The sequence below is a fragment of the Cydia splendana genome, chromosome Z (assembly GCF_910591565.1).
Source record: "Cydia splendana chromosome Z, ilCydSple1.2, whole genome shotgun sequence".
In the NCBI taxonomy this organism is placed as follows: Eukaryota; Metazoa; Arthropoda; class Insecta; order Lepidoptera; family Tortricidae; genus Cydia; species Cydia splendana.
In genome coordinates this window covers 28968165-28992687 of record NC_085987.1, presented here as the reverse complement: position 1 = coordinate 28992687, position 24523 = coordinate 28968165, and the positions used below count along the sequence as shown (strand labels likewise).

General features: G+C 36.4%; 3 protein-coding genes across 10 annotated transcripts in view; 2 read left to right on the top strand and 1 right to left on the bottom strand.

Moving 5' to 3' along the window:
- LOC134804747 (protein AF-10) overlaps positions 1 to 24523 on the bottom strand; it is a 453368-nt gene that overhangs the window by 292414 nt on the left and 136431 nt on the right. The window lies entirely within an intron of this gene.
- The window catches only part of LOC134804897 (ADP-ribosylation factor-like protein 5B), a 288633-nt gene that overhangs the window by 205686 nt on the left and 58424 nt on the right, over positions 1 to 24523 (top strand). The window lies entirely within an intron of this gene.
- LOC134804690 (uncharacterized) overlaps positions 1 to 24523 on the top strand; it is a 79640-nt gene that overhangs the window by 41889 nt on the left and 13228 nt on the right. For both annotated transcript variants that reach the window (XM_063777812.1, XM_063777813.1), the window contains 2 exons: positions 1921 to 3911; positions 6158 to 14306. In XM_063777812.1, coding sequence (XP_063633882.1) covers positions 1921 to 3911; positions 6158 to 14306 — 10140 coding nt within the window. The remainder of the gene's footprint in view (positions 1 to 1920; positions 3912 to 6157; positions 14307 to 24523) is intronic.

Below are 24523 nucleotides of genomic sequence, written 5' to 3'. Positions count from 1 at the left end.
CGACCCCTACTCAAAAGAAACTGCTTCCAGAACTGTAGGTTAGGTTAGAACTGCGACTCTTACACAAAAGGAACTGCTTCCTGAACTGTAGGTTAGGTTAGAACTGCGACCCCTACACAAAAGAAACTGCTTCCAGAACTGTAGGTTAAGTTAGGTTAGAACTGCGACCCCTACACAAAAGGAATTGGTCGCAGAAGTGTAGGTTAGGTTAGAACTGCGACCCCTACTCAATAGGAACTGTTGGAGAAGGTGTTCATTGGTGGAGTAGGATACGGAAATATTATTCTCATCAATGAATTATTCCGCCTAAGGAAATTGTGCGAAAAGACAGTATGCCAAGTAAATATTATGCGACGCAATTTTTGGCAAAACAATTATTCGATTATAGGATTATTCTTCAAATTGACATTATGCCATTGTATTATTCAGCTTTACAAAATTGTGCGAAACAACAGTATGATGAGCCATGAAACTTATGCAAAATATAATTCTGCGAAATGATGATTCTGCCAAGGGTTGCTATGCGAAAGTAAAATATGACAATAAATTTTATGCAACATATTAGTAATCCAGGTTATTTATAGGACCAATTTCTTGTTAAAAAAAAAGAAATGTCAAAACCATTCATTCATTCAGTCAGTTCATTCGATTCACGCTTAAGGGGTTTTTTACTTTTGTAGCTGTTTGTGGTTTTTTAGCAAAAACGCTTCTACATTTAGAGTCGGTTTGAAGCAAACAACAGAAAAACGCCTCTTAAAAGTGATAAAAAAAGTAAAAAAGGCGGGATCGGAAAATACTCACTGAATTGGATAGTGTAAATTGTGTTTGACTAAAAAATACAAGAAACACGTATCTACGCTCGCTATAAAAATGAGTTCTTCTAGTGAAGAAAATGATATTCTTACGCTGACGCCTACCGAAATTCAGCCCAGGCAGTGGCTGGTAATTTGCTACCAGAGAAATCGCCGGCTAGTACTTATAGTTATGAAAATGTTTTCTTATTTCCTCACAGTAGTCGTGAAAAGCACTATGTAATGCCTCGGCCGGAAACGCTAAAGATGGACTCGTATTATTTGGGGGCCGACACGTTAGTGGAGGAACTCACTCGTCCATCTTTTAGCGGTTTTCCGTCCTCTCCTACAATGTATAGTTAAAAAAAAATAACAATAAGGGCAGCTTGTGGCGAGCTGTTGGGAAGTAACGACCCCACGGACCCGAGTGCTCCAGAGAATCGGTCAGGGTCTCCGTCTCCGGCGTGTCTTCGTCGGTCGGAGTGGACCCCAAGGGGACCCGCAGGACTCTCGGCTCTGGCTTGCCTTCATTGGCCGTCCAGAGAGGAAAATTCCAGAATTTCTTTTTCCGAATGATAGACAATCGATCTGCCTCGGAAGCTTTTTTTAAAACAGAACCCTATTACTAAGACTCCGCTGTCCGTCCGTCTGTCACCAGGCTGTATCTCATGAACCGTGATAGCTAGGCAGTTGAAATTTTCACAGATGATGTATTTCTGTTGCCGCTATAACAACAAATACTAAAAAGTACGGAATCGTCGGTGGGCGAGTCCGACTCGCACTTGTCCGGTTTTTTTTATTTTTGATGTTGGCTTTTGTTTTCAGAATAACCTACTTTCTATTTATGTTAAGTTGCTAACAACTTAACATAAGCTAGTCTCTAAAGACTAGTAGTCTTATTAGAGAATATACTTTTGACGCGTAGTCTGATCCGTTACTTATGTTGGTGTACAGCCATCATGACGAGTACGTAAAGTCCTATGAATTTTCCTGTTCTTTAGAGTCAAACTTTTGGCGGCCAGAATCGTTTATATTTATTTACACGGTTACACTTTTGACGTGTATATTCCTTAAGCATAAAACTTCTTTTCATAATTCACAACATTTATTACGTAAATTTTCTTTTCAGGACTTTAGAAGAAAACATGATGAATCCGGGGGCAGATGAACCATCGTCTGGATTAAATGGAAGGCTCAGGCCCAGGAAGTCGAACATTCCCAGTCCGCAACCTACCAAACTCGTCCGAAAGTCTGAAGGAAAAACTGGCCAAGAAAAGGCTAAGCGAACTAGTGCCGCATCCAAAACGCCGCCAAATAAAACAGATGATCTCGCAACAAAGTCTGATTCTATACTTTTATGTCCATATTGTGACAAAAATTTTGCTTCTAAACAAACCTTGTCGAAACATGTGCGGCGAATGCATGCACCAAGTTCGAAGCAGGACAGCTTCATCGCCTGCCTGTTTTGTGGCCACTACGAGGCCGAAGCGAACGACATTATTCGCCACATGACGGAAACGCATCCCCAACAGTACTTTGCTTGTCTGAACTGCCATACACGATTTACCTCCTCGGTCGAACTTGCTGTACATAAAAATAAGTCGTGCGAATCCAAGTTACCTTATCGCAGCAGGCTTCGTCAGAAAATTTCAACGGGTTCATTAAAAGAATCGCATAAAGATGAATTTGGAAATGACAGTAAGGTTTTCACTGACGGACACAGCTTTAATGGAGTCGTGATTTCTTGCGAACTGAAACCGTCTCTAGTAAGCGATGGTGCTGACATTGAAGATAACATAACAACGAATTTAATTTTGCCTCCGAGCAAGAGTCTAGGTAGCAGTACGGTAATAGAGAAGAGCGCTGTTATCGTGTTAGACGACATTCAGTGGAATAAGCGAATCCCCCCCAATTTCTCGTTTCATAACACTGACGCTGACCAGATTCTTTCGCGGTTGGGTGTCGTGCATCGCTCGCCTAGAACGGGCGAGTCCACTAAGAAAGATTGGAAAAACTTAGATGAGACGACACAAAAGTTCGAAAAGTGTTTCGACACTAGTTTTTACTCTAAAGTGGCAAGTAACGTCCAGGAAAATTTAAGCAAATTTTTGGATGGTTCTTTCAATTTTAACCCAGATCCAGACAGTACTATTAAAACTAGGAAGTCGAAGAATAGTGTTGTCATTAATACTGCAGAAGGATTTCCCATACTCCTCGCAAGTGAGCAGTATTCACGTAACGCCTTTGATCGGTATATGCCCCGGGCGATTGCTCCAAAGCACAAGTGGAAATGGGACAATTTAGAAAGCGAAAAGGGTCCTATAAATCCCGACCAAATTAAGCGCGATTCGCACACAAATAATTGCATTATATCCTTGGTCTCCAGTTTAGATATCTGGACACAACTACGTATGAGGCGAAAATTCGAAGAGAAATTTGGCTGTCCACCGCTCGAAAAAAAGACTGAAAAGCAAACAATTATAAGTAACGAGCTGAAAGACATACTAGAAAGCAGGGAACTTCCAACTCCATTATCGCAAGTAATGAAAATTACAAAAAAGGCAGCAGAAAGCACCGGGCGGGGCGACTTCCCCTTGTCGTTGGGACTCACGCCCTCCACCTCCACTTATGAGCTGCAGCCGGCCGTGCTGAGCGGTGAGTGGGTGCGCCCGCGCTGCTATGTGTGCTGCGCGTGCGGTGAGCAGAGCCGCGACGCGCGCGCTGTCTCCGCGCACGTCTCCACGCACCATCCTAACGCCCAAGTACAGCATTATGAAATTGTTGGGGAGCAGCTGTTGAACGCGGACATATTGAAGCATCTCTATGTGCCGCCTAGTCAGATGTGCAATCGGACGCGCCCTCCTCGGGGTTTCAGAGAGTGTACCAAGTGTAGAAAATCCATTACGCTCGATGATTTGCACCAGCACATGTTGGACTGTGCAGGAGACACTCCAGCCGTGCGTAGGAAATGTCGATATCGGCCTTTTGGAGTACGACGTCGCCGCTCGCGTCTACCGGATAACACCATAAGAAAAAAGATTCGTAAGGATATCCGAACCAGACAGACTAGGCCGAAGACCCTTATGAGACCTCGACCCATTAGAACCGAAGTTGGGGACGGTAAGTTACATTTCATTAAATACTTAATTAACAGCATTAAATACGACGAAAATACGACAGGATCTTGATTATTTAACATCTGTTCCCGATTGCAAATAAAGTACTTCTAAGCCATTAGAATATAGGTAAAAAACTTTAGTAAATAACTTACAGGGCTTTAGCTCTTCTTGCGTGTAGTTGTGTACAGTTACAGTTAAAACGCATTTTAAGCATAATAAATTATATAAATAATACAAGTTTTACATATTAATGACTTACTCTACATCCATTCTTTTACCTCAATCACTCGCCATTTCGTCATTCCTCATTAGTGGTTTCAGAAAAAAAGAGTTCCAATATTTTTTCTTAATAACTACTTTTGGGATATTTTGACTCAGAATCACGGGGACTATTGATTTTTTTCATATAAAAGTGTTTTTTCTTTTGTAAATTGATGGTTTCGTTCTCATGATTCTGAGTAGAAACAACCCAAAAGTTTATAGTTTTTCGATAAATTAAACGGTATATTTTCTGTAAATGCCCTTTTATCGGTGTACTGTACAGAAACCATGTCACTGTCATGTACAGACATTTCTTATACAGTAAAGGGCCATAAAGTTTGCACATCGGTATTTAGAAAGAGAATATTGGAGGCAACGAGAATGAAAGAGACAACGCTCTACGAAGCCGAAATTCCGATGTGCAAACTTTATGGCCCTTTACTGTACGTAATTTTTATAAACGAGTATTTGGTTGTATAATGTTAAGTCTATTTAAGTGGCTAAATTGGTGGCTACGAATTTGACAGCTAAAGAATATGTCGCTGTATGTTGTCAATGTTTTGTGGTAACTGAATTGTCAAACGACAACTTTACCGACTTAACGCATAACTTATATAATTTCGCGTATTACAAAAGTAAACGAAGTAATAGTAAGAAGTATACGAGTCGTGAGGTCTTCTTATGAGCATGCACTTTCAAACTCTCGTTAGTTTCATTAGTAGGACCAAAGAGAATTTTAAATAGAGAGTTACTGTCATGGTTAATTATGTAGCTATAGTACATTTACTGCCATCTTTCTACAGAAGATTAAAACTGTTAGAACGCCATTTGACTTACATTATTCTTTCACATATGTATTAACTTGTTAAATATTAATATTAACGCCATTTCCTCGAGAGAAGTCTGAAGATTATGGTGCCATCGCCCGAAAAGATTGTACCATACCTTTGGCCTAATAGTGTCGAGTAGATGGTGTTAATATTAATATTTAACAAGTTAACACATATCAGTGAAAGAATAAGGATCAAAGTCAAATGGCGTTCTAACAGTTTTAATCTTCTGTCGAAAGATGGCAGTAAATTTACAGTGGCTACATAATTTACATTGACAATCCGCCTCTTATTAACATATAAGTTTTTGTGGCATAAACGAGTGTTTGATACAATGAAACATCAATGAATCTGTTATCGATGAGTCTGTTATAAATAAAAGATGCAACTTCTTCTTTTTAGGGTTCCGTACCCAACGGGTAAAAACGGGACCGTGGGACGGGAACTCCACTGTCCGTCGCCGTGTCTGTCTGTCACCAGGCTGTAGGTATCTCATGAACCGTGATAGCTAGGCAGTTGAAATTTTCACAGATGATGTATTTCTGTTGCCGCTAAACAACAAATATTTAAGTGGGGCTCCCATACAACAAACGTGATTTTTTTTGCCGTTCTGTGCGTATAATGGTACGGAACCGTGCGTGCGCGAGTCCGACTCGCACTTGGGCGGTTTTTTAAATCTTAAATTTCTTCTTTATTTTTAAGAACTAAATCAATTACAAATTGGTACATAATTTCTTCATTACATTTATTTAGTGTCATATTTAAAAATAAAAACAAACTGTAGTATACAGTGCCAAAAATAATAGAACACTATCAAAATATTAAAGAAGATATCGTACGTGTTGTGTACATCGCGGTAACTATGTTATTATACAATGTTATAAATATCTATGATAACGTTAAGGTAACCTCGATAGCAAACATGTCGATATTTCACTTTTTTGCCACAAAAACTTCTATGTCTGGTAATTAAAGTTGTAAACTCGTCTAATCAATCCAACCATCGAGAGAAAAAACTTAACTAACGAAACCGTTAAGACGTGGTGCCCTAAGAAATATAACTTTATATTATGTGTGCTTAATGTTTTTCGTAATAAATTTTGATGTACTTAATATTTTTGGACCTGGTGTTAATATCAGATTTTTTGTTTTTCAGCTGAAACAATTAGAAAAATGATAGCAGACTTGCCCGCGAAGCGTCACCGGGTACTCGTAAATCCAATGAACCCATCTTTACGGCCTCGCATTAAACAAAGGCCAAAAATTTTAATGAAGAGTCGCCCGTCTGAAGATCGCAGCAAACGTATAAAACGAAACAAGGAAAATAGCGAAACTCGACCGAGACCAGGTACACCCGCTAATGACGCCACGTCGGCCAAAAGCGACGAAGATAGCAAACCATTAAAACCCAAAATGAGACGTGTGGCAAGCAAGACTCCACGACGATCCGAACCTGATAAGAGAAAAACTACAGTGCTCACCAGAGCAAAACGACCCAACCGCCAAGTAAAAAAAGTAGGAAAAAACGATAGCATTATAGATGCAACCAATACTGCTTGCAGTTCAAAAACCGTTATTACGGAGGACATACCGATTGAAAATTCGCCACAAAAAATCAATGTCAATAATGATGAATTTAAAACAAGAGAACATGCTGGGCAAGGTCAAGGCAACTCAAACAACCGTGGCGGGCAGAGAGCTGGGAATAGTGGTCAAAATGGCAATTCAGGAAATCGCTGTGCCCCGGCTTCAAACATCCCGCTTAAACATTCAATAGCTCGCCTGACCGCAGATTCGGAAAAGCATGACAAGTCTGTGCAGTTTCACCATCTCTTCCTAATCCAGCAAGAATGTAACAATGTTAATCAACATGTCCAGTCAGGCCAACATCTACTATTTGAAAACGAAGCGGCAGTTCTCACTCTGGATAAACCTCCTTTACACTACAACAATAAAGGGCCACTAGATGCTCTACAAAAGAGTAAATTGAATAAGCCCCGAAAAGGACTCAACGCTTGCATTGCAATGCTGAAAAATAAATTAGTTGAGCCCGCTGCCGAATCAACTATACCTGCAGGCCATGTTTCCGTGCAATGTGGTGATGACGAACCGCTCTATACAAAACCTGATACTCTAAAGCCTGATTCTGCTACTTTAGTAAGTAATGTCGAAAATGTGACAATACTGGAAACTAAAATTGAAACCAGTCAAAATAAGAGTGTTTCACGTGAACGTGAAGTAGAAAAGTTTCAATCTTCCAAACAGGATGCAAAAAATACTTCTCTTGAGACGGTTGTGATGCCAGTTCAATCGCCCAATCAGGATACAAAAAGCATCCAAGGCAATGTTATAGATAAACATCAGATAACATTGCAGAAAGATGAAGTCACAATGTCAGAGAAACAACTGGATGTTCCGGTAAAAGGTTTGCCGAGCCGCCGAAAATCGATGGTCAATGAGGTTAAAACAATCGAATTACCTTCTCAACCTCTTCCAACACCGCAAGCTACTGCATCAAATGCTCTTACTGCTCCTGAAACAGAGGTTTCCCTTGAAGTCGTTCCCGTGGTAGCTAGAGTTCCCCCTCTGGAAAATTCTAAGCGTCCAAAAGAAAAAAGTGTTACAAATAAGTGGCCAAACACAGTTACCAACACTGGTAAAGATGAGCAAAACACAAAATCTAATGAAGGTTGGCCTAACAACCAACAGTCATCTTTAGTAAAAACGTCTAATACCTCGAGTAATCACACTTCTGAAGGAAAACAAGTGTTACCTGAACTTACTAAGCAAACTATGACAAATAACCAAACCTCTACAAACGAGAAGAAACTCACTATAAAGGAACATAGTAATGAATATTACGGAAATTGTTTGAATCCACAACAGCAAACCAATCATCATTCAGATTCAGAATACAGCCGTAAAGTGACTGTTAAGAATTTTCCTAGTGCAGAATTTAATCATGTTCCGGTTAACAATCGACCCGCACACGCGAGTACTCACATTGAGTCTATCATTTCGATTCCACTTGATCTATCCGGAAAAGCAAGCAACGTCAATGCCTCACAAGATTTGTCAAACACTCAAAACACTTATTTGCTAGGAACTTCTTATGACACTTACGAAACATTAGATTTATCGAACAAAAGCCAGGACTTAGAATATAGAGAGGAGACAATTTCTTTACCTAACGACGAAATTGTTGATTTGAGCTTAAAATCTTCACAGTTAAAGTCGGCTGAAGTTGACATTTTAAGTAAAGATGACGTCACCGATTTGTCCCTCATAAGTTGTTTCGATGTTCCAACAGACCTCACGGTTAAGAAAAAAGTAACCGATAATTCCACGAAACCTTTTGTGGAAATTTCAAATCCCCCTGCAAGTCGAGAATCAGCACCGAAAAGAGATATACGCAATCTCGATAAAACTGTGAAGCCTCAAACCGATAACCAAATCTGCCAGTTGCTCCCTACAGACCTCAATATTAAAGACAAGAAAGTTAGTTCCATCAATATGTCTACATCAAAAGAAAATGTAAATATAATAGACACAGTGCCGCCATCTAAATCCGAGAATTTTATGAGCGTTGTTACAGAAAACTCATTAGAGAAAGATCATGAAAATTTACCATCTGATTTAACATGCCAACAGAGAACTGAAGATATTTTGAAAGAACCCTCTACACAACAACAAACTGCTGCATCGTTTGGTAAAAAAGAAGATGATGCAGATAAAAACCAAGAAAAGTATTATCAAGTACATCCACGAACTTGCGACAGAACATTTCAAATACAAAAACCTATTTACGATCCCACGTTGAAAATACCGCAATATAAGATAAGAGTCGCAGCCACTGTTGATAATCCACCCAACAAAGACCTACTTGCTACTAATAGGACGTCACCTCCATCTTTTCCGTTGATTACTAATTACTCTGACTCAACCCAAAATTATACTCTTACCACGACATCAGAAGGAAAAATTTCGCTTGGCGTTCAAGATCAATTAACGTTTACTTTTGGAACCGCACCCCTTATTGCTAGTTCGAATACTGCTAATATATACGCTATAACGAATGCTGGGATAACATCGCATTTAAATAAATTTGAGAGCACTACGCCTGTGTACACATTAGATAAAGCGTGTATTTCTGTTACCAAGATTGAATCTACGAATTCGACAACCTTGACAAATACTCTGTTGAGTATACCTGGAACCACTATAGCAAATACTACACCCGTTTATACATTGGCTGGAACTACTATCGGTATACAAGGAAATTATTCTCACCTTGTATCCCAGGTTCCTACTAATTCAGCAAACCAGAAAAGTGATGTAAAAATCCTTCCTGGTACCAGCACTCAAAGTAAGACATATGAAAAAGAGTTAGAATGTCATAAAGAGAAAGTCGTTAGTACAAATGTATTGTCGAATGTGGACCAAGATCCTGAAACAGCTAGAAAAATTGCCCTTTTACCTAAAGAACTGGTTGACGTCCTGGGTAACATGCCTGTAGACCACCGAAACAGACTACTTAATATTTTGCCACATTATGTGTCAACATCAACCTCGGATAGTGGCTTAAAAACCGAACTTTCTAATCAGTCTGAATCTACTGGCAAGGCAACATTACCAGAGCCGAACGAAGTATCTAGTCTACCGAGAAATGAGCAAGAATCAGAATCAAAAATGACTTCTCCACTTCGCTCGTCTAATTCTGGTAAATCAAATATTGAAAACACTGTATCACGGCCGCCATTAGTACACCCTACCACGTTGTCACTTAATCGTTCCATTAATTCGGATGTAGTCGCAGATGAATCCTACACTATACAAGCGAATAACATTTCCAAAGATGAACCTGAAACTGAAGCAATTATTACAAAATCGGATGCACTATCAGAAAATGCTTTAACTGCGTCGGCTACAAATAGATTGTCTATAAGCCATAGTGTATCGGTGGATAAGATCATAGATTTGACAGAGGATGAAGCTGGGATACGCGCTGAAATACATAACGAACCTATTGTAGAAGTGCCGCCTCAGATGTCATTAATAGTACAACCCAAACGTAATAAAAGCAACAACGACCAAACAGCTAGTCTAAGAGCAGTCCGCATCAAAGCTCCATCTGCAAGACAAAGGTCAATTGACAGCCAACTGGCAAAATATACGTCTATGGCACCTGTATTAACTAATAAAATTAACAACAATGAGCACGACAACGAGGTCGAAAAGTCTTTAAATGTTAATGTCTCATTGAAGACTGACATTTCTCTAGCCATTCAACAAGCAGAAGTTAGCAGCACTCAACACAGTAACAAAACTGTAGCTGCGGAATGCAAGTTTCCTTCTGTAACTTCGCCAAATGTGCAGGAATCCAATTTAGACGAAACAAATAGCTGCACTAGAAGGCTCTCAACCGCGTCTAAAGACGAAAATATAAAAATTGATGATATACACAATATAAAATCTGTTGTTAAAACCACTCTCGTTACGTCATCAGTTGTGAATAACGAAATTAACAAGGATCCGCTCCAAGTAATTACTAAGGAATATATTTCACTTAATAGTGACCTCCCAGATACTAAATACATACATAGTAAGAAACTAGATATATCGTCGGAAGATAGCGAAGTAACCAAGAACAGTAATAGTGCAGCTATTACGAAATCGAGCTTAGATATTTCTGAATCGTATGACTTTCCAGTTAACTGCTCCACACCAAAGACTGGAAAGGAAACGGAAGTTCTAATGACTTCACCAGAACGTCGCATATCAGTTGCAAGTGAAGTTCAAGAGGATTCCGACGATGATTTGTCATTGGCAGTCATTTGTAAGCAAAAACAGAAAAATCTTCTAAAAATAGATCCAGTTAAGGATTCAAATAATTCAGAGAAAGATGAAGGCATTGCTATCAAGAAAAAGGGAAAGAAAAATAAGAAAAACGAGAATAATATACTTAAGGCACGTGATTCATCACTGAGTAATAATAATACAGTAATAACAGTTTCCCTGGATAAAGAGAAAGCAATATCCTTTATAGCCAAGGAAAGTGATAAACGTTCAATAAAGGTACCTGTCGAGGGAAGCCTCAAACAGAAACATCGCAAACTTCGACGTAAAAACATTACGCAAAATACGCAATCAGATACAATCGACGCATCACCAAAGTCTGTTCTGAACAGCGTTGCGGTCGATAACAAGAACGACGAAGTCCGTAAAGACGATAGCGTTATAGATGAAAACACTAACCTTAACAATGATACAAAACTGTCTATTGGCACATCAAGAAAACGTTCACAAGTAAACGAAGAAAATGAGACTATCAGTGTGCACAGAGTACAGGAAGAGATTGATGAATCCAAAACTAAAGCATCGCCTGTAAAACAAAAGAATAAGAAAAAGAAAAGGACTCCGACATCACAATCAGACGGTGTAACTAGTCAAAATCAAGAAGAAAAGGGTAATGAAATAACTGAAACTACCAGTGATGAGAAAAATACAACAGATCCGTCGGGATCAGCAAATACAAAAGAACTCGTTTCAAAAGTCTGTCCGGATACCGTTATCACGGAGAGTTTACGCTCAATTGGATCAAATAATATAGATAAAACTAGCCTTTCTGCCGTTGTCGTTCCTTTGACGTCCTGTTCTAGTCTTGAAGAAGCCAGTAACATGACAACTCCATTACGACGCAGCAGACGGGTAAGATCACGTAATAATTCAGTTGCCGGAGAGGAGTTGCATGTTGACACTTTGCAGGAAAATAGAACTCCACTGACAAAAAAACAGTTAATATTTTCCAAATTATTACTAGATGAGGAAAATAATGTGAAAAGTCCTGAAAGTGATAACGTTGACGGTGATAAAAGTTGTGCTGGTGAAAACGTTGACAGTTTAAGAAAAACTTCAACGTTGGAAGTTGTCACAGATAATGTGGTCGAAGATACCGTTCCTGTTGATAGTAACATCAAAGAGAAAAACAAATCCGTCAAGCGTAAAAAATCGGCGAATATAAAACGCAAATTTAAGAGGAAAAAGCCTATTACTCAATTTACTTGCGGTGAAGATAGTATTGAAGAAGCTACTGATGTTACTCTGCAAGGTCAGACCAAAGATGGTGTTACAATATCACACGAAGACCAAATACCTTCAGAACCACTTGACTGTTCTTTCGACGATGCTGATGTCAGTGCTCCATCCACTTCTGAGTCTACCTCATTAACAGCAGCAAGCCTAGAACCAATTGAAATAGGCGCAGCGGTATCAATTGAAAAGCGCAAAAGCGGCGATTTGCCTCACGTTGAACTGTTACAAAGTTCACAGCCCAAAAAAATTAAACTAAATGCCACTGAAGACACTTCAGATGTGCAGTGTATTGAAAACAAGGATCAGTCAAAATTCGAGAAAGAGCCTTTAATAACATCACATGGCATACACAGTACAAATGACACATTAGACAGTACCATTAGTAATACGAAGAATGTGATTGAAGAACCTGATACTATTCCTAAAACATGCTTAGATGAAGAAAAACATATAGCACCTAAAAATAGTGAAAATTATTCTCGTATAAAAACATGTTACAACACGCCGGCCGCTGGAAGACGTACGCGGTCAAAGTCCGCTGTTATTAAGTCGGTGGTTTATGATCCATACGATATTGATATGGACGATATGATTGAACACGCAGAGCCATTACGACAACGTAAAACAAGCACTGAATACAGATCATCAACCAATCCTAAACAATCTACTTCTTCTAAAGAAACTAAAAGTGTAAAGGTTTGCGAAGAGGATGGTAAAAAAATTCGATCTTTCTCTAAACATGACGGAAGTGATTCTGACGACTCATCGAAAAGTGATGTACCATTGAAAAAATATGTGGAAGAAAAGGAAAAGAAAATATGCGGTGTAGATAAATCCCTTTCAAGCCACAAAAATGACGTGGAAAATGAGGTTAACAGTAATTTGAAGTTAAGTAAAAAGAGTTCTGTTATTGATAAGAAGAATAGACGTACGCTAGGCGTTTGTAACACTGATGAAGGAGTAGTTCAAGACGAAACAGAACAACAATTGCGATCGGAACAATTTATGGAAAGTTTTGGGTTCTTTTCAGAAAGGAAGCCTCGAAAGTCGAATTTATTAGCGACAAAAAAGATATCAGAAACATTTCATATTATTGCTAATGAAGCCGAAGATATGTTATATCAAGAGCGAAATTCTAAAAAAGACCGGAACATGCAAAATGAAAATAGAAAATCAGTTGATAGGGACAACAATTCAAAATGTACAAGGCAAAGGTCACCCCTATCTAAGAAACCTGTCAAAAAAGGTCGAAAGAAAAAAAATTCAACTACCGCCACAACACCGAGTTATTGTAATATATGTAAGAAAGAGTTTCGTCGCTCTGACAATTTCCTTAGGCATCAAATGACCCTCTTACATGTTTCCAAAATGTCAGAAGTGGAAATGAAAATTAAAACGGTTCCCATTCAAGAAGAGCCAAACTATTTAATAGCCTATAAAGAACATCTAGATCGTCTCAAAATTATCACCGACAAGATGTTAAAACGCAAGAAAAACTCTAAATCGGCCCCGAAAATTACCCCACTTTCATTAGAAGAGATCCTAGCAGATGTTAACAAAATCGTGAGGGAGCAACAGCTTTCACATAGGGGATTAAGTTGCGACGAAGAATTATTCTTGGATTGTTGTGAACTTTTAAAAGAGTCGCACAAGAAACAAGACCCTGTTGCTGACATACCATCTATAATAAAGGATACAGATGATTTGCTATGTCCGTCACAAGCCGCCAACGTAGGATTAGACCTTTTAGGAAAAACTGGTATTGATGTTAAATCCGACAATAATAAAAACGATGGCGACGTTGACTCCATAACTGCTAAGACTATTTTAGAAAGTGAGGAGGTCCGGAATTTAGAAAATGATTTAATCTCTGGGTTAAAGGAAGCTGCTAATAAAAGCAATCTGAACAAGTCTGCCACCGTTTTCCAGCAAACGGTGAATGATGTGGACCAGGATCATACGCAAGACTTTAGTGACCGCTTCTCGAGTCCTGCTGCTACTGAAGCACAATATGATCAACTTAATAATTATGATGAACCAGTCGAATTAAACGCTATAAAAGACAAGAAATATCCTGAATATAAAGAAAAAATGTATCCAGACGTGGAAGAATTTGATATGTTTGAAGATAAATTTGATAAGATTAAGAGGAAATGTCGATCTCAAGCAGCAGCGGCAAAGCTACCTCAACTTGTAGTTGAACCCAGTGTCAGGTAATTAAAACCAACGAGATTCAATATTTTAATTTAAGATGTTGTGTTAGTTTGTCCCCTAACATTTATCACGGTATCGGATGGGACAAAGTCGCGGGCAGAAGCTATTTTATTATAATCATAAAGTAATAAGATAGTAGTGTTCATCCACGCATGGCTACTTGGACTTATTAATTAACTTTTATGTACTTACCTAAATCTTATTAATGATGTAGACACACCTCGGGAATTTCGGCGTCAAGTGGAGTTCAATAGAAAAGATAAATAAGGTATACGTACTAGTGCTCGACATGTTAATGCCCAATAGATGACACCTTGCTGTCACCTCTATTGACAATGACTTAAGTTTCAAGATGACATGTACTGGGACCGCGTCGAGCACCATTACGTTTACCTTTATAACAGATTTTCTTAGCATTTGAAGTATAACCACAGACAAAACATCCTCCAGACTAGACGTGCGCGCCGGTCGAAAAAAATAGGGCGGCGGCGCGCCACGAAAAAATCCACGGCGGCGGCGTAACGCCGGCGGCGTGGGATTTTTCAACTTTTCAATATTAAGACGTAGTATAATGAAAAGTTACGCTTAACCCTTAAGGGGCTACCCCACGCCAATGACCTTCGATCTGTATCCCTTAGTTTTCTAATGTTTTTTGTAGCTTATTCTATTAACAGCAAGGGTTTAAGCAATATAGTATCCCATATTTACTTAAAAGTTCATTGTCTTCGAGATATTTGGCATCAAAGTTGAACAATTTTAGGCTATAAAACTGGTTTTCTGGCCATAACTTTTGTGTTAATTAGTTTAAAATAAAACCCTGGACACGTTTGTCGAGACGTCAAAGACGAACCCAAATATGTAGATTTCGTACATGTAAGATCCTTCACTGCAAACTAGATACGAAAAAAGTGTTTTTTGTAGACAATGTCTTAAAAAAATCATAAAAAAGTAAGTACTTATTCATTTTTTTCAAAATTCGGTGGACAAAACCGGAGATAAAAGATTGAAAAACCGATAACCGTTTGTCTTATAATATCTGTAGTGCAAAAAAGGAGGTACGATTCAAAGCTTGTCAAAAATCGATGAAAACCTCGGGTAGCCCCTCGACAAGGGAAAAAAATCTCAAAAAACTGTGTTAGTATCATTTTTTTGGTGTTATTATCTTATTATGTGGTTGTTTATTGTAGAATAATCATGAAAAAAATCTATTTATAATAGTTTCGAAAAAAACATACGTATGTTAAATATGTTGGATGATGCCAGGTTAGGTGTAAATAAAAAGATACGCCGCATAATGAAAAGACGTCTAGTATTTTGGACGTTGCCGAGTATACATACAGTACTTTATATGCATAAGGTTTTTTTGTCAAATTCATGGTTTTTAATAAATATAGAATAATTGCATTTTTTAATTACAAATACACTTACTGATAATGTCAACGTATGTTATGAATTAAAGTCAAACCTATTATTTTTATATTTTTGGCATGCAAATTTATCAATATTTTTGTAAGAAATTTCTCAAATGAAATCGGGTCGATCTCTTGATGTCTTGATGAACGCACAGGAAAAAAAATCCGTAAAAATATTTTTTTATCTATTTGGTTCATTAGTTCATTACGTTGTAAACCGACAAGTAATGACTTTTTAAAACGTTTTGAAACACCTAACATCCCTCTGTTTAATTTATTTACCATAAAAACTACCAGAAAATTTGATAATTTTACTCTTCGCATACTTGGCACTTGGCAATGTCCAACATACTGGACTTAGCAAAAGTGCCTTGAAATCGACAACGGTTAACACACTGGACATTATACGTTATAAATGTGTTTTACCCCTACATACAACACATTTTTATGTAAATCATACTGCCACATAAGAAATAGTTCGTATTGTGTTGGTGCGACATAAAATAGTAGAATTTAAATTATACAATAACCAAAAAAAATCTGTACTAAATTATTGCCATGTAAGTAAGTATTTTACGTCAAAAATGTGAGAGTTACGCAGGAAGTGGTGCCCGCACTAATTTTCAACTATTTCTTATCGGTCTATAACCTATTACATATTTTAACGCTGCATAATACTGTCTTATAAAAAAATATTCGGCGCGAATTTTAAACTACCGGCGGCGGCGGCGGCGCGCCACGGCGGCGCGCACCTCTACTCCAGACTGAGCATAGTCGCCCTACACCCTCTGCCACGCATACGGTAATTTTACTCCATGTTCGAGTCGAAAGTGTCTTTGTGTGACGTCCGTGTCTTTGAACGTACCAATCACGGCACGGGACTTCGCTCACCTCGTCCCGCGCACCCCCGCATTTTTGGCATCATCGGTTGCATGAAATAATTGCTCTAAACTCGGTCTAGAGGATTCCTAGTCTATGAGAATAACCTATGGTCGTTTTTATTGTTGAAATATTAACCTGGGTAACGGCAAGATATTTGCCGTCAGACAACTCGTACATTTATTTATTTTTCTTAATAAACGCGTTGTTAGAGTTAGACCAAGAAAAGTCGGCATCGATTTTGACAGCCCACGCAATGCAAGTGTTATTTATGTCATAAATTCCTAGAAGTTTGACGTTTAAAATAACACGCACTGCGTGGGCTATCAAAATTGCTGCAGACTTTTCTTGGTCTAACTCTAGTTAATATAAATTTTAGTTGGCAGTTGAGAATATACTCGTACCAATCTACGAAGAAAAGGTGGGCTGTTAAAAATTATTCCATCTCTTGTAAAATGTTAATTCTTTTGCAAGATCTTAGATATTTTGATATTGCCTACATTTGAACAAAAATATCCATGAATAAAATTGGTTACGCTTGATTTTGTTGATAATTATAATTCTCACATTTCAAACGTCAAATGAATGCTTTTAAACATTAAAATAACTTATTATATAACAAAATTAATTTCCCTACAAAATTTCAGTCGCACTATGAAAATTGGTACTTTATGACATTCATAGAAATAAGAGCAGATGGGAAAAATAATTCTCGATAAAAATTAATAAAATAAATAATAGCTTAGATCGTATCTGCTTGCAAATTTTTAAATTATGGTCTAAGATCCCACATATATGGTCGACCTTCACCAATCTGTCTGACGGATGAAACTATGAAAATATGAAAGAAAATATGTTCCAGAACATAAATAAATAGGGTTGCCTAAAGAAATATGGTCAAGGCTATTTTTAATAAATTTTAGAAAAAAAAAAATTTTATCTCAAATTGTTACCGATTTGTCTGACGAACGAAATAAGTTTCAATGGAAAGTATACAACTTGTACAACATAAATCAACTAGGTTGCCTATCTTTTTCCGGCCACTATTATGTGGTTGCCGTGTTTAAAGAGGTGATTTTATATCGATAATTGCACTCATCTGTCTGATGCTTGAATTATACATCAAAATGATGTTATTTTATTGCAAATACAATGGTATAGGGTTGCCTGAGAAAATCCGGTCACAAATAAGGGTTGCCAGGCTTTTAAATAAAATAAGAAGAAAAGACTTTTAGCGATAACTCATAAACGGCTTAACTGATCAAGTTTGTTTTAATTTCATTTGAATGAGTTTTTTAGGCACTATTTTCATGATTTTTTTCATATTTTTTTGACCGATAGTTCAAAAGTTAGAAGGAAAAACCTTTTTTTTTTCTAAACGATTATTTCCGAAATGATTCACTTTATCAAAAAATGTTGTTTATAGATCCCTATTTATTTTGAATGGTCTATCCAACGTCACCCCACAATATAAGGTTGAAACTTTAAAAAAATTGTCACACACATTTTGTTTCTTTCAAATCGATTATTTCCGAAAATATACACTTTATCAAAACATGTTTTCCTTTAAAACCCCTATTCATTTTAAAAGATCTATCCAACAATATCCCATACCATAGGGTTGAAACGAAAAAAAAAATCCTCACATACATTTTGTTTCTTTCGAAGCGATTATTTCCTAAAATATTAACTTTATAAAAAAAAAATTTTGAAGAACCTTATTCATTTTATAACTCAAATCAAATGACATCTCACAACATAGGTATCAAACGAAAAAGAAGAAAAAAATGTATGTGACCATTTTTTTTTCGCTTCAATCCCATAGTGTGACATATCGTTGGATAGGTCTTTTAAAATAAATACGGTTTTTACAAAACATTTTTTTGATAAAGTGAATATTTTAGGAAATAATCGCCTCGAAAGAAACAAACTGTATGTAAGGTTTTTTTTTTCATGTCAACCTTATAGTGTTGGATGTCGTTGGATAGGTCTTTCAAAATGAATAGGGGTTTTAGAAGAACATTTTTTGATAAAGTGAATATTTTCGGAAATAATTGCTTCGAAAGAAACAAAATGTGTGTGACAATTTTTTTATCGTTTCAACCTTATAGTGTGGGATGTCGTTGGATAGGCCATTCAAAATAAGTAGGGGTCATTAAACAACATTTTTTGATAAAGTGAATCATTTCGAAAATAATCGTTTAGAAAAAAAAAAGGCTTTTCCTTCTAACTTTTACACCATCGGTCCAAAAAATATGAAAAAAGTCATGAAAATATTGCCTAAAAAACTCATTCAAATAAAATTAAAACAAACTTGATCAGTTAAGCCGTTTATGAGTTAGAGTCTGGCTAACCAAATTTTGTTGACAAATATTTCCTTGTTGTATCACCAATTGTCTATGAATTAAAAAAAAGTTAAAAGTCTGTTGTCAATTTATGTCATTCATTCAAATTGTTTGCGGTTTATAAGGCGTTTATTTTAAATAATATTAATAATGACGACCGGTCTGGCCTAGTGGGTAGTGACCCTGCCTGTGAAGCCGATGGTCCTGGGTTCGAATCCCGGTAAGGGCATTTATTTGTGTGATGAACACAAATATTTGTACCTGAGTCATGGGTGTTTTCTATGTATATAAGTATGTATTTATCTATATAAGTATGTATATCATCGCCTAGCAGCCATAGTACAAGCTTTGCTTGGGGCTAGGTTGATCTGTGTAAGATGTCCCCTGATATTTATTTTTTTATTTATTTAATGACTGCACCTAGTGAGGCCCGCAAACTATTATTTAAGCTCCTAAATAATTACGACAATGTGCGAAGTCGACGTGAAGCGTTGTATAAATGAAAAACTGCAATGTTTACAAGTCATAAACAATTTAGTAGGTTGGTGCTCTATTAATATTTTGATACTTAGTACTAGAGTCTGGCTACTGAAATATTACCCAAAGTTTTGGCGGGAAATTCAAATAATCTTGGGCTGGTCACACTGTGTGTAGTAGGGATTATAGTTTTGATACTAGAAAATATTTTTGATTTTCTGTGCACATGTAAGGTACCAAGGAAATAAGTTAAATACACGTTGACTGCACTCAAAGTCAGCTCAGATTAATTTCTACCACTATGTAAAGTACAGTCAACGACACACACATATGATTACGTTCCAATGTTTTGATTTTATTGATATTTTCCAGAACTTCTAGTTTATCCGTTTTTAGGGTTCCGTACCCAAAAGGTAAAACGGGACCCTATTACTAAGACTTCGCTGTCCGTCCGTCCGTCCGTCTGTCTGTCACCAGGCTGTATCTCACGAACCGTGATAGCTAGACAGTTGAAATTTTCACAGATGATGTATTTCTGTTGCCGCTATAACAACAAATACTAAAAACAGAATAAAATAAAGATTTAAATGGGGCTTCCATACAACAAACGTGATTTTTGACCAAAGTTAAGCAACGTCGGGCGTGGTCAGTACTTGGATGGGTGACCGTTTTTTTTTTGCATTTTTTTCCGTTTTTTTTTTTCATTATGGTACGGAACCCTTCGTGCGCCAGTCCGACTCGCACTTGCCCGGTTTTTTACACACTTGTCCTGTTTATGAGATTCAGGTATTAATAAATTCACATACTTAATCAAAGTTATAGGGAAATGTTAGAAGTTTAGAACTAGTACTTAAAGTATCAAAATATTAATAGAGCACCATCCTACTAAATTGTTTCCGACTTGTAAACATTGCAGTTTTTCGTTATAAAACGCTTCACGTCGACTTCGCACATTGTCGTAATTATTTACGAGCTTAAATAATAGTTTGCGGCCCTCATTCCGTAAGTCATTATTAATATTATTTAAGTATTGTTTAAAATAAACGCCTTATAAACCGCGAACAATTTGAATGAATGACATAAATTGACAACAGACTTTTAACTTTTTTTAAAAGCATAGACAATTGGTGATACAACAAGGAAATATTTGTCAACAAAATTTGGCTAGCCAGACTCTAGTACTAACATTTGCCTATTACTTTGATTAAGTACGTGAATTTATTAATGCCTGAATCTCATAAACAGGACAAGTGTATAAAGAAACCGATAAACTAAAAGTTCTGGAAAATATCTATAATATCTAAACATAGGAACGTAAACATATGTGTTTGTCGTTGACTGTACTTAAAATAGTGGTAGAAATTATGTGAGCTGACTTTGAGTGCACGTAAACGTATACTTAACTTATTTCCTTAGGTACCTTATGTGTGCACAGAAAATCATAAATATTGTCTAGTATCAAAACTATAATTTACACATCTACACAAAGTGTGACCAGCCCAAGATTATATGAATTTCCCGCCAAACATTTGTGTAAAATTTCAGTAGCCAGACTCTATCGCTAAAAGTCTTCCCTTCTTATTTTATTTAAAAGCCTGGCAACCCTTATTTGTGACCGGATTTTCTCAGGCAACCCTATACCATTGTATTTGCAATAAAATTACCATCATTTTGATGTATAATTCAAGCGTCAGACAGATGAGTGCAATTATCGATATAAAATCACAAATCACCTCTTTAAACACGGCAACCACATAATAGTGACCGGAAAAAGATAGGCAACCTAGTTGATTTATGTTGTACAAGTTGTATACTTTCCATTGAAACTTATTTCGTTCGTCAGACAAATCGGTGACGTTTGTAGAAAAAATTTTTTTTTTTTAAATTATTAAAAATAGCCTTGACCATATTAGACTGGTCATATTTTTCATAAAATCGATTTCTACTGGCAAAGCATATTACTTTTTGGCAACCGGGTTTTTTAACCTAATTAGACCCCGCTGAATCCGAATTTGCCGATTGCTCGATCGAAATCTTGACCGGAAGTGAGATATTTGACATTAAAGGTCCCTTTTTTTGTTTTTCGTAAATAACTCTTAAACGGTGGCGCATAGCAAAAAATGTTCTATTACATAAGTAATATGCATAAAATTGCCTACAAGAAAGATTCAGTACAATTTTTCGCTAGGATCAATATTCAAAGAGATTTTAACGCGGGAAATTTAATTATAATCACTTCTAAGGTCCCGTTTTTTAGGTTTTCGTAAATAACTCATAAACGGTGGCCAATATCAAAAATTTTTGTTAGACGTTAATAATCTACACAAAATTTTGAACAAAAAATATTCAGTACACTTTTCGCAGGGATCAATATTTAAAAAGATAATAAAGAGGGAAAGTTAATTATAATAAATTCTAAGGTTCCTTGTTTTTATTTTTTCGTTAATAATTTGAAAAGTATGACTCATAGCAAAAAAAATCTCATACATAAATAATAAACGTAAAATTTCCTACAAGAAACATGCATAACACTTTTCGCCAGGATCAATATTTAAAAAGACAAAGTAGCGGGTAAGTTAACTATAATCAATTTTAAAGTCCCTTTTTAGTTTTTTGTAAATAACTCGTAAACGGTGTCCCATAGCGAAATAGGTTTTTAAGAATAAATTATCTACATACAATTTCGTCCAAAAAACATCAAGAACACTTTTATCTAGGATCAATATTTCAAGCGATATTAAAGGAAGAAAGTTAATTACAATCAGTTCACAGGTCACTTTTTTTAGTTTTTCGTAAATAACTCGTAAACGGTGGCCCGTTGCAAAACAATATTCTACATAAATATTAAACATAAAATTGTCAATAAAAAAGGTTCTGTACACTTTTTCACTACGATCAATATTTAAAGAGATATTAAAGGGGGTAAGTTAATTATAATCAATTTCCAGGTTCCTATTTTTAGGTTTTCGCAAATGACTCGTAAAATAAGGCTCATAGCAAAATAAGTTCTTAATGTTCTTGTAAATAAATAATCGATATAAAATTTTCTACGAAAAACATATGGAACACTTTTCTCTTTTTAGGGTTCCTTACCTCAAAATGAAAAAAAAAACCGGCCACGCGCGAGTCGGACTCGCGTTGCAAGGGTTCCGTACATTACCCAATTTTTAACAATGTATTTTATATATGTGAATTGCCTTTAAAAAACCTGTAGGGATCGGTTCAAAAACGAAGTAATGTCCGACTCGCGCTTGACTGCATAATTCTAATAGGTTTTCCTGTCATCTATAGGTTCTATTCTGTATATTTTTTCAAAATTTTAGACCCAGTAGTTTCGGAGATAAAGCCCCCTTCCCCAAAATAAAACATTAAAATACAAAACATTACCATCCCCCCCTTTATGTCCGAAACTACTGGGTCTACATTTTGAAAATAAAATAAAATAAAATAGTTCTTTACCTATATGTATAGACGAAAACCTAAAAATAGGGACCTGGAAATTGATTACAATTAACTTACCCCCTTTAATACCTCTTTAAATATTGATTGTAGCGAAAAAGTGTACTGAACCTTTTTTGTGGACAATTTTATGTATAATATTTATGTAGAATATTGTTTTGCAACGGGCCACCGTTTACGAGTTATTTACGAAAAACTAAAAAAAAGTGACCTGTGAACTGATTGTAATTAACTTTCTTCCTTTAATATCGCTTGAAATATTGATCCTAGAGAAAAGTGTTCTAGATGTTTTTTGGAGGAAATTTTATGTAGATAATTTATTCTTAAAAATATTTCGCTATGGGACACCGTTTACGAGTTATTTACAAAAAACTAAAAAGGGACTTTAAAATTGATTATAATTAACTTACCCGCTGCTTTGTCTTTTTAAATATTGATCCTAGCGAAAAGTGTTCTACGTGTTTCTTGAAGGAAATTTTACGTTTATTATTTATGTATAAGATGTTTTTTTGCTATGAGTCATACTTTTCAAATTATTAACGAAAAAATAAAAACAAGGAACCTTAAAATTTATTACAATTAACTTTCCCTCTTTATTATCTTTTTAAATATTGATGCCTGCGAAAAGTGTACTGAATGTTTTTTGTTCAAAATTTTGTGTAGATTATTAACGTCTAACAACATTTTTGATATTGGCCACCGTTTATGAGTTATTTACGAAAACCTAAAAAACGGGACCTTAGAAGTGATTATAATTAAATTTCCCGCGTTAAAATCTCTTTGAATATTGATCCTAGCGAAAAATTGTACTGAATCTTTCTTGTAGGCAATTTTATGCATATTACTTATGTAATAGAACATTTTTTGCTATGCGCCACCGTTTAAGAGTTATTTACGAAAAACAAAAAAAGGGACCTTTAATGTCAAATATCTCACTTCCGGTCAAGATTTCGATCGAGCAACCGGCAAATTCGGATTCAGCGGGGTCTAATTAGGTTAAAAAACCCGGTTGCCAAAAAGTAATATGCTTTGCCAGTCGCATCAAGAAGGAGAGCGATTTTGAATTTTTTGGCCTAGTCTATATTTCTTTAGGCAACCCTACTTATTTATGTTCTGGAACATATTTTCTTTCATATTTTCATAGTTTCATCCGTCAGACAGATTGGTGAAGGTCGACCATATGTGGGATCTCCTACTATTATTGCTTTAAAAAATATCAGTTGACCGTAGTTATGCAGAAAACGACCAACTCAATTTTTTTATCAATGCAGAAAGCGACTAAAGCTACTGAGTTAGGGTGTAAGTCACTTTGACAAAAATAAAAAGTTGGTCGCTTTCTACAGAACTACGGTCAGTTAAAGCAGCGGTCGGCAACAAGCGGCCCGCAGGCCTCTTACTTGCGGCCCGCGAGGTTCCCTGACTATTTTGTATGTAATATTGATAAGCGTCAATGTCTGATAAAGTCATAAATATTAACAAAGTGCCGCCCGCGTCATCTTCGTTAACTACTATGTGGCCCTTGGCTGCTAAAAGGTTGCCGACCGCTGAGTTAAAGTGTTAAAGATTATTTTATATTTTAACTAGTAATTGATATAAATAAAATGTTTAAGTAGGTATATAAACTGTTGATAAAACAAGGTCGTC